The 11740-nt window shown below is 38.7% G+C and overlaps 1 protein-coding gene across 1 annotated transcript; it reads left to right on the top strand.

Annotated features, from left to right (window-relative positions):
• The first annotated feature begins 5210 nt into the window (after positions 1-5210).
• LOC145777400 (uncharacterized) lies at positions 5211-9339 on the top strand. The gene is made up of 3 exons (XM_082588796.1): positions 5211-6954; positions 7281-7892; positions 8930-9339. The coding sequence occupies exons 1-3, from the start codon at positions 5211-5213 to the stop codon at positions 9337-9339; spliced, it is 2766 nt and encodes a 921-aa protein (XP_082444922.1).
• The last annotated feature ends 2401 nt before the right edge of the window (positions 9340-11740 follow it).

Raw genomic sequence — 11740 nt, 5'->3', positions numbered from 1 at the left:
TGTGTGACAACAGTTAGCTTATAACATAACTTCGTCAATGTTATTGATCATTATCAGTGCGTCGCGAGTTCAGCCAATTCTACTTGGTACGGTGTGTGCTTCGGAATTTGTGAAATACTTATTTCCTTTAGGTGGCGCAAAATACTAAAGTTTCAGATAAAAAGTAGGGTTCCGCAACCACTTTGAAGGCATCAAAAGGGGTCCGCCAAGACTATAAGATTGAGAACCATTGATGTAATCCACGAATTAAATTGATTAACATGTATTTTGTCTATCAGTGGCTGGCATAAAATTAATTGGACCTAGCTTTACACTTTGTAGTTGTCTACAAATGTAATTGTTTAATGCTGAAAACTAAGCATTTTAAAATAATTACAAATACTTGTTACGGCCTTAAAGACAATCCTTCGCTATCAATTGGCCCGAGGGCTGCATGCGGCACGCCTTACTTTAAGTCTTGTAAGGCAATCGCTTCAACGACACAGCCATGAACAGGTTTTAGCTACGATTTTTGTTTTATATGATTTTATTCTGGATTTTAACAAATAGAACGCTGCTTTAAAAGTTGGCCCTGGATTACAACTTACACAATTGCTGATCTGATGTAAAATAAATATTTATTCTCAAAAAGTTACAAAATGCGCATTGATCCACGACATTTACAGAAAAATGCTTCGGTTGTTTTAACAAAATAAAAAAAAATACTTCGGAATTGATCCACTCATGTGAAAATAAATTCGTTTGAATTACAAGACATGTAACCGAGTCGTTCAAATCAAACATTGCAGAAGATATTCCATTTTCTTGATCAGTTATAGTGCATAGTCAGATCTATCTTATAATTTTCATTTTATGTATATTGCAGGTTTGTAATTCTTGAAGAGAACACAAGTGAGTGTTGAAAATGTTAGAGTTTGTTTTATTTTAAATATGTTATATTTTTTGTGTGTATACATTATGTTAAACCCGTTAAAGTTACTTTGTTGTGTCTGTCTATGATTCAACAAAGCGAACTTCCTAGCAAAGGTTTATAATGCAATATTAATTGTACATTAGCAAAAACTTTACTTTTCTTGTTCTTTTTTTAACTTCTCATAATCGCCTAGTAGGTGATACAGGTTTAGGCTACACCAATGCAAAGTAAAATTCTAGACGAGTTCCAAAAAACGATTTTCAGTTTTAGCTCTATCAATGACATTTTAGACAACTAACACTTTGGATTGTTAAAGTTGAATCCACAATTCAACATAACTTTCAAGCAGGACAAATGCATTTTATCTTCTACAGTTTCGATGCTAAACGTCTCAATAGTTTACCAAGATGTTGCTTTTGGTTGTGATAACGTCTGTTGTCTAAACTAATTCTAGTTGTAACACAACCTTCTTAAAAATTGGAAAACTATTTATTAAAAATTAACATCAACAAATAAATAATTGAACATGCTATTTTGTTTACATTTACCTGAAAACTGTGACTCCAATTTTCTTTCCAAATCTGATATTTCACCTGGAAAGCATTCCATGTACCACAAATTGAAATAAAGACATGTTAAAAATAAAAGTCATATTTACAGCATTGAATACACCAATCGCGAATCTTACAAGCGGTCGATTCAGCTAATCGTCTGATTGGATAATCGAGAATCTGTTTGTGCCAAGTTTATCTGTGGGTCAGTAATCGGTGGTTATATAAGCAGATTATCGTCGTATATAAAAAAAACGTAGTCCACAAATTAAATTGCTCAACATGTAAGATGTCTATCAGTGGCTCGCATAAAATTAATTGGACTTAGCTTTACACTTTATGGTTGTCTAAAAATGCAATTGGTTAATGCTGAAAACTAAGCATTTTAAAAATTTTACAAATACTTGTTACAACCTTAACACTAGAACGGCCGAGGTGTCGAAATCGACACTTTTAGAAATTTATTTCTGTATTTTGGGCCTTAATTGTTATCGCAACGTTTTCAAACTTTCAGTAGCTTCCCAATTATGCTTCAACTTGAAAGTTCAGTATTATCTTTCTAAAAAATCTTTTTATGTTATCTACAATATGCAGATATACCTCCAACGGCGGAGGTGTCGAAATCGACACTTCATACAAATTTAATAAGATTTGTAAAGTATAAAAGATTTTCTGTGTGAAAAAAACTAATTCAATAGTTTTCACACTTATTTATAGCGTTTTTCATGGTAATTGTCCAACGCTCGGCTTGATGTATGTTATCGCTCGGCTTGATTTTAGGTCATCGTACTAAGTTTACAGACACCTTCCACAAATCTATCAGCGATTTGCAACAGATAAGTTTATTCATATTCGAGAGCCAGTGCAAGGACTTGTTGCTAATTGTATCAACAATTACACTCCGGATTGGAGCCTGCCAATCGATAACAGCTATTTCCAATGAAAAACAGATGTCCTTTTACCGTGTTCAACTGTTCATGCCAAACAAACCAAACAAGTTTGGCATGAAATTCTGGGTGTTAGCCGAGGTTCATTTCAAATATGTATGCAATACCCTACTGTACTTATCGTACCTCGGAGCTATTGAAAGAAAGCAACGAAATGGAAGGCTTCTCCCCGAGGATGTAGTGATCAGGATCACCACCAATTTACACAGACAAGGTGGATACAACGTCATAACATTTAACTTCTTTACTAGGGTGAATCTTACTGGTTTGCTACAGAAGAAATATAACCATTGTTGGAACTGTTCGAGCTAACAATAAAGGACTGACAAAGGAGATGACCAAGGGTGGAGGAGAAATATTTTCCAGTAAATTCTTCTCCAATTCAATGAACAGCTGCATGCTTCTAAACTGTCGGTGCAAAAAAAATGCAAATGTCCTTTTCACTATGCATGACAGCCCCAGTATTGATGCAACAGAGAAAAAGAAACCCTCTGTGATCCATTTTTATAGCGAGAACAAAGTAGCAGTTGATGTGTTTGACCAAATGGCAAGAAAATGCACAACACATGCAGCAAGCAAAAGATGGCCTCTTGCAGTTTGGACAAATATGCTAGATAATGCAGCTTTGAACTCTTGGATTATTTTTAGAAAACGTTCCGGCAGCAAAATCAGCTGACGTGATTTTATCCTCCAGATTGAGAGCTTGAGAACTGCTCATGTGCTGAAACGAAAGCCGACACTGCAGAGAGAAGAAGAGCAGGGACGACAATCTAGAAAACGTAGAAAATGTGCTGGACATTATTGCAAAAACAATACAGTTACCATTTGCCGCCACTGTCGAAAGTGGGAACTGTGATAATGGTGACTGGAAAGTCATAGAGTGCAAAGGCTGCACTGCGTAAATTGTTTGTTGGTTTGTTTGATTTTTTTCTCCTGAATAAGAAAACCTTGCGCTATTTTTATGATAATTATGTCTTCGCTCTGTTGAATTTTTAGATCATCGTACAGAGTCAAGATACAGATACAGTCAAGCTTCAAACTGATCAAAACCTGGTAGCCTACGTCATAATTTTCGTCTAAAACCAAAAAATAAACAGTGCAAATAGGTGATAAAAGTAGTAAGTGCTTCAGATAATTTTATCACTGTAAAATAAAACGAACTCTTATTGTTAATTTTGCGGAAAAATAAAGTTTTTGTGTAAAGTGTCGATTTCGACACCAGCGGCCGTTGTAGGTATACTTTTTTTTCGGCCGTTCTAGTGTTAAAGACAATCCTTCGCTATCAATTGGCCCGAGGGCGGCATGCGGCACGCCTTACTTTAAGTCTTGTGCAATCACTTCAACGACACAGCATGAACAGGTTTTAGTTACGGTTTTTGTTTTATATGATTTTATTCTGCATTTTAACAAATAGAACGCTGCTTAGAAAGTTAGCCAAACGCTTTAAATGACACTGGATTACAACTTACACAATTACTGATCTAAAGGAAAATAAACATTTATTCTCAGAAAGTTACCAATGCGTATTGATCCACAACATTTACAGACAAACGCTTCAGTTGTTTTAACAAAATAAAGAAATTACTTCGGAGTTGATTCACAACTGAAATTTCTAGAGTGCCTGGATCTTCATTTTGTCCTTTTTCTCCTCTTGCTCCTTTTGCTCCATTTGCTCCTCTTGCTCCAGTCGGACCTTTTTTCCAAGGAGGACCTTGCAAGCGATCATTAGTCACATCATTGTTGATTTCTGATGAGCTTGTAATTGTAGCCCATGACCGCAAGCATGTCAGTTGCTCTTGCGCACAGCAGGACAAGGCGAAAACAAGTAATAACACTGAAGGTTTAAACAACATTTTTGCCTACCGTAGGTTATACAGTATACAAAAACTTGTAAACCAGTTTAGATAAAAAAAATTACAACGTATAGATTGGAGTGTTGCAGGCGCCCCGACCCTCTCGGATTTTGCTTACCTTTTTAGTGGTACTGTGTTTAGATCTGTAGACCACAAGTAGGCCTATAAAGTTTCATAAATTTTCATTGACCAATTTCCAACCGCCGAGGCCATTTTGAGGTTCACTTTTAGAAATTTTTCATGTTTTTACCACTAGAGAGCAGTGTATAAGTTTTGCAATATTAGGGTATATTTAAAAGATGCCCTATGATCTTCTCAATGGTAAAATTTTTTTTGGAGAAATGGGATATGTATACCCAAATATATTCAAGTTTTGTTACTAATTTTTTGCACAATTACTGCTCCTAGTGGTGAAAAATACAATTTAAATATCTTAAAAACTACTCATCATATTGTTATGGAGCTTGCATGCAACCCCCCATTTTCGTAGGTAAGAAATTTGATTTTACCAATATTTTTGCAAAATATTACCACTAGAGGGCGGTAATTGTAATTTTGAACTATATTCCTATAAAAAGGCGATATTGTTGCATTTCTTGAGCTGTGCTATCTGAAGAATACAATTCTATGGCTTACGCAGAACAAAATTTATTCAATTGTAAAGAAACTGTATGCATGTTGTTATAATATATTGTTTTACGTTATTTCTACGTACTTTGTTTCTGTACTGCTCCTTGTTTTAATGATTACTTCGTTGGCGTGTTTTGTCCTTCTGGCTGTTCTCTATTTTGTGTTGCTTTTTATTGTGAGCTACCTGCCTTCATTTTTAGTATGTTTTGAGTTGGGGTGGCCGCATTTTAAGTTGGTTAAAACTTTATCAATAAAGTCATCTTTAGTTTCATGACAATTTAACCAACTTAAAATTTTCAACTAGAAATCGCAAAGGATGGAGAGGTTGTTAAAACCTCAGCGATTAGATATTGAACCTGGCAATGTACAAGCGGCCAGAGAATTTAGACACTGGCGACAAGTCTTTGAGAACTATATTCAGGAGCACTTACAACAGGGACCTGCCAAAAACGAAGCAGGCGAAGCCAACCGTTTAAGTCTTAAATTAAAAGCATTGATCAGCATGATTTCGCCCCAAGTTTTTGAATACATTGATGAATGCGAGACTTATGAAGGAGCCATGCAGCTTTTGGAACAAATTTATATCAAGAAACCAAACGAAATATATGCGCGACATGTGCTGGCATCTGCAAAGCAGCACTCAGATCAAACCTTACATAAGTTTCGGCACCATTTAGAAAATTTAGCAAAGAACTGCAATTTTAAAGCTGTGTCTGCAGCAGAACATAAGAATATTATGCTGAGAGACGCATTTATCAATGGAATATCTTCGCGGAATATCAGGCAGCGTCTTTTGGAGAATAAAACTTTGGATTTTGAGTCGGCTTTCAACCAAGCGTTATCGTTAACTGAAGCAGAAAAAGAAGCCAAAGATTTTGAAGTTTACGACAACCACAAAGCTGATTTCTCTGAAAAGGACGTGTTAGCGTCAGCCTCTAAGAGTGACATAAACGTTAGTGACAACAACGAAAAATCCGACAATCTATCAGCCACTTATACTCAACATCAATGTTACTTCTGTGGGAGTAAGCGTTCTCATAACCGCAAGAACTGTGTAGCGCGTTCATCAGTTTGTTTTAAGTGCAACAAGAAAGGACATTGGGCAATAGTCTGTCGAAAGAACAGGAACAGCTCTGGCCATCAAGCAAATAACACGGCGGCAGCATCGATTGATATTCAATGTCCAGCGACCAGTACCGGTACGCCCTCTCAAGGTAATGTCTGTTCAGCAAAAACTGTGAACAATGACTTGAAACAGTCAACAATTTTTATAAACATTGCTGGTCATGAACTGTCCGCTTTAATTGACATCGGAAGTTCTAAAAGTTTTATCAACGAACGATCAGTTAAAGACTTAAACCTCAAAGTTTTTCCTGCAAGGCTCGAAGTGACGATGGCTCAAATGTCAGCCAAAAGTCGAGTTCTCGGTAAATGTGTAGTAAACCTAAACATTCTTGATCGCACGTATAACAACGTTGAACTTTATATTCTAAAGAACTTATGCTCTGATATAATTCTTGGTTTAGATTTTCAAAGCAAGCATAAGCGTTTAGTGTTCGAATTGATTGGTCCTGAAAATGACCTCATCATTTCACATAATGTGTCTGGGACATGTGCCGTAGCCGCCGCCCAAGTAGAGTGTCCACCATTATTTTCAAGTGTGAAAGATAATTGCAAACCCGTAGCGACTAAATCTCGGAGGTACAGTCACAATGACTTAAAATTTATCGATTCAGAAGTTAACAATTGGCTTGCTGAAGGAATCGTTCAGCCGAGTAATTCGCCATGGCGTGCTCAAGTAGTCGTAGTAACAAATCCTGAGTCTGGACGTAAAAGACTTTGCGTCGATTACTCGCAAACAATTAATCTATTTACTGAACTCGACGCTTACCCCATCCCCCGCATCGAGGACATCGTGAACAGTCTTGCACAGTACAATAGTTTTGCGACTTATGATCTTAAATCAGCATACCACCAGATTCCTTTGCTTGACCAAGATAAACCTTATACTGCCTTTCAAGCTGGTGGAAGATTATTTGAATTTAATCGCATGCCATTTGGTTTGTTTGTTTGTTTGTTTGTTTATCTTTATCCTGCATTGCGGGAAAGCGGACTTGAGCGCTATGCATCGGTGTACGCCGTCCGACGTACACCTGACCCACGCTGCAGCCGAATGGAATGTCTGTTTCCGGTTGTCTACTTGACTTATGACTTAAATTTGGTACTACCCATTACTCGAAATCGATCACTGGGTAGAGGCAATTATCGTAAAGTTTCTTGCCCAGAGAAACAACAGCAAGTGCGGGTGGCTGGAGTCGAACATGCAGGCTTTCGACTGTGAGCCCAACGCGCTAACCACTCGCCATTGTTAAAAATGGTGGCCCAGTATTCCAACGCATAATGGACAACGTTGTTGCTTCGGACAAACTCGAAAACACGTACGTGTACTTTGACAACGTCATCATTGGCGGTCGTAATTCTGAAGAACTAGAGAAGACTGCTACAAAATTTCTACAATCCATGAAACGACGTAATATGACGCTCAATAATAACAAAACCGTCTATGGTGTGGAGAACATTAACATCCTGGGTTACTGCGTAGGAAAGAGACAAATTAAGCCCGATCCTGAGCGTTTAAAAGCTCTTTGGGATTTACCACCACCCATTTCTAAAAAATCGCTACAGAGAACAATTGGGTTGTTTGCCTATTACGCTAAGTGGGTTCCGGGCTTCTCTGACAAAATACAAAGGCTAAAGAGAGTTGATGCCTTTCCTTTGAGCACGTTACAAATAAGCGACTTTCAATTCCTCAAAGAAGCTATTGCTAATGCATCCCTTCAAGCAATTGATGAGAACTCACCGTTTACCGTAGAATGTGACGCATCAGATGTAGCAATATCGGCTACTCTAAATCAAAGTGGGCGACCGGTAGCATTTATGTCTCGGTCATTACAAGGGAGCGAGCTACACTACCCCGCCATGGAAAAGGAGGCTACGAGTATTATTGAAGCCGTAAGAAAATGGTCCCATTTTCTGATTCGAAGGCATTTTACATTAATTACAGACCAAAAATCAGTAGCTTTCATGTTTGACAGCAAGAAGCGGACCAAAGTCAAAAACAATAAAGTGCTATGTTGGCGCCTCGAACTGGCATCCTTTTCTTATACTATTCGTTACCGTCCCGGCAAAGACAATACAGCACCCGACGCTTTATCGAGAGCATTTTGCGCAACGGTACCTGCTCGAAACATTAAATGTTTGATGGATATTCATAAAGAATTGTGTTGCCCGGGTTTAACTCGTTTGTTGCATTATGTGCGTTCGAAAAATTTGCCTTACTCGACAACTGATGTTAAAAGAATATGTGAATCATGCAATGTATGCGCTGAGGTTAAGCCACGTTTCTTTAAACCCGTCCAGAGCAATTTAATCAAAGCGACTCAGCCCATGGAGAGGCTAAACTTAGATTTTAAGGGCCCCTTACCATCATGTTCTCGTAATATATATATATTGTGTGTCATTGATGAGTATTCGCGATTTCCGTTTTGTTTTCCCTGTGTTGATACGTCGTCTGGCACAGTAATCAAGTGCCTTTCTCAACTGTTTGCAATGTTCGGTACTTGTAGTTTTATTCACACTGATCGAGCCCAAAGTTTCATGTCTAGGGATGTTAAACAATTCTTGTTGGAAAGGGGTGTAGCTGTGAGCCACTCAACACCCTATTACCCGCAAGGCAATTCGCAAGTTGAACGTTACAACGGAGTAATATGGAAGGCGATACAATGTAACCTCAAGTCATTCGGCCTGCCTGTAAGCAAATGGGAAAATGTCCTTCCGAACGCATTACACGCATTGAGATCGCTACTGTGTACATCAACAAACTCTACCCCGCATGAGCGATTCTTCAACTTCTCTAGACGGTCGTCACACGGGAAGTCCCTTCCTGATTGGTTAAGCACTCCTGGCCCAATCTTACTGAGAAAGTTTAACAGGTCTAGCAAACACGACGATCAAGTCACGTGTTCTTAACCGAAGCCAACCCATTATACGCTCGGATCAAATACAGCGACGGCCGAGAGTCTAACGTGTCTATAAGAGACTTAGCCCCACATCCTGCTAATAATACCTCTTACGGGGATATTGTGGATTCTCCTCAATCATCGGAATATATTGTGGATTCTTCTCAATCATCGGACACAGAGGAAAAGTCATTCACACCGAGTGATAGGTTGCCTTGCAGTGGCGCTTCACCGGGAAAAAATTTCGATCAAGTCGAAGAAGTTGTTCGCGACCAAGCGATCGACTGCGATCCAGCAATCAATCCGCAATCAACAACGAGTGGTGACCTAACCCGATCAAGCCTTTCCAATGGAAATCCAAGAAGATCGTCTAGGTCCACCAAAGGGGTTCCTCCCGCTAGATATGGAGATCCCATTACCTTTTAGAGTGGGTAAATGTTATAATATATTGTTTTACGTTATTTCTACGTACTTTGTTTCTGTACTGCTCCTTGTTTTAATGATTACTTCGTTGGCGTGTTTTGTCCTTCTGGCTGTTCTCTATTTTGTGTTGCTTGCTGTTGTGAGCTACCTGCCTTCATTTTTAGTATGTTTTGAGTTGGGGTGGCCGCATTTTAAGTTGGTTAAAACTTTATCAATAAAGTCATCTTTAGTTTCATGACACATGTACTATATGAATAAATCTAAGCATGCAATGTGAGTCTTAGTTCACACAATTTCGGCAAATGCAGTTGTGTATCTTCATTGTGTTGATAAACGATGTTTTCTAAGATTTGGTATCTTCCTTCGATCCTCCTCTACCACTTGAATGTAGTTTTTCAGATTTTTTCCTGTTTTGCTAGAAGACTAAACTCGGATAACAGTTTTACCTCTCTCTCTGTTGAATCATTGCAGACTCTTGAGTGCACTTATGATTCCATTAGCAGAAGCATAGCCATCATCTATTTCCCACTCTTTCGGGTGTTTGGCAAGAAAACTTGTTGTTTTGAGCAAAACTTCAAAAAACATTGTGCTGCTGGCATTTGCATAGAAGCAAAATGACAATGAGTTATCATTAACAATGTTTGGCAGCTCTGGCTTTCCGTATCCTTTACCAAACCTGTTTGTAACCTGGCCATCGAAACTTGCGTTCAAACGCAGCAGAGTTCCAGCCAAAGCTCCCCAGTTAGGCTACATACCATGTGTGCCTACCTAAAGCTTTTAAAACAGCAACACTGATAGTTTTGCCTACTGCAGCTTAGCTTTTTTGATGTTACGTACCAGTTGCAAATCTTCTTGGGGTGCTGATGCAGCAATTGGACAGTTGATCCACCATCCATTGAATACAAAAGTGCAAAAGTCAACAAATCGCTCTATTTTTGTATTTGTGACTTGGAAATGATTCCTTGTGGTAGAAAGTCTTGCAGCATTACTATCTTATAGCAATAGAGCTGCTTTCCCATCCAGTGGCGGCTGGTGAGCTGTGAAAGTGGTGGTGCTTCGGCCTGGATGTGCAAGGCCGCGTCTTCGCCGAAGGCGAGTTAAACGGCGGGGGGTCTGGGAGGCCTCCCCTTGAAAATTTTGAAAAATGACACTTAACTTAGGTGCATTTTGTGCGCATCTTCAGCTCTATATTGTAATGAAAAGTTAAGATAAATCTTTCGCATTAAATCTAGTGCATTCTGATCTTCAAGATAACAACAAAGATATTGATTTGTCAAGGACCGTAGGAGTCCCAGCTGGCTGCCAGACAACCTTCAACTGAGTTAGCGATGGTGCCTGCTCTTCTGGTATTTTATAAAAAATATCTGAACAGGAATCATCTGCCAAACTTACTGTCTCACTGCAGCCCAAACGTTTAGCCTACTCAGAAAGCTGTGTATTAATTTTTTCTGTGATAGTTGTTTGGTTCCATCGTTCTGCATTGTTTCAATAATCTATTGGTGCTTTTCAGTTGTTATAGGAATGACAAACCGACTGATGCTTTCAACTGATTCATCCACGTAATGTTTAAATTATTAGGTTTGGTGGCCGTGCTTAATTGTATTCATCGATACATATACCTGAGACATGGATCTTTGCATGCACGTTTAAACCATTACGGTTTGGCCACCTTTTCCTTTTGTTCTGTATTTTATTTCCACTAAACCGTTTCTTCTGTATTACGATAAAAGAAAAATGAATTGAACTGGTTAATTAGCTGGAGCCAATATTGTGACAGAAAGCGTAGCCAAACACTTTTGTAAAATATTGTTCTGCAAGTAATATAGGTTGAGGAACCGCCAAACAGAATTAATTATCCCAAATCGGTTCTAAAGAATAGTTAAAAAAAAGCCAAATAGCCAAATCCCAAAGATGTAGCGAAACATCTTTGAAAATAGGCAATTTTTTTAAATTTGGCAATAAAATCGTCAATATGCCAACCCAAGGCGCACTGTTCTAGACAGCGCCAAAAAAGACGAATGTTGCCGTTGCCAGACTGACAAATCACGTCATTGTCACGTGAGTTCGACTTGGTTTGTTTGCTTTTATGACGCCTGCGCATCGGTGCACGGAAAATCGCAGCGCCACACCGAGCAAAATCAAAGCGATCAAGCTTGAGTGGAAGTCATGTGACAACGAGGTGGTTTCCCTCTCTGAAAAGGCGTTTCCAGACAACAAAGCGAAAAAGTTGGAAAGGTCTGCTAACTTCAACAAATTTAATAAATATAAAGAAAAATGACGACGTGTTTTGCATTTCTTATTACGGGCAGAATGAGCAAAAAAATTGGTCGAGCTGCAGCGCCACAGCACCTTTACACGAGCCGCCATTGTAATCCGATCCACCTTGCTCGATGGACTCCACCAC

Source organism: Aplidium turbinatum, chromosome 1 (assembly GCF_918807975.1).
Source record: "Aplidium turbinatum chromosome 1, kaAplTurb1.1, whole genome shotgun sequence".
In the NCBI taxonomy this organism is placed as follows: Eukaryota; Metazoa; Chordata; class Ascidiacea; order Aplousobranchia; family Polyclinidae; genus Aplidium; species Aplidium turbinatum.
This window is presented reverse-complemented; position numbering and strand designations above follow the sequence as displayed.

Excerpts from the sequence above, each read along its gene's own strand:
- LOC145777400 (XM_082588796.1), top strand. The coding sequence starts at position 5,211 with ATGGAGAGGTTGTTAAAACCTCAGCGATTAGATATTGAACCTGGCAAT. Across the intron at positions 6,955-7,280 it reads ATTTAATCGCATGCCATTTG|TATTCCAACGCATAATGGAC; the intron begins GTTTGTTTGTTT and ends ATGGTGGCCCAG. Across the intron at positions 7,893-8,929 it reads CATGGAAAAGGAGGCTACGA|CCAACCCATTATACGCTCGG; the intron begins GTATTATTGAAG and ends TCTTAACCGAAG.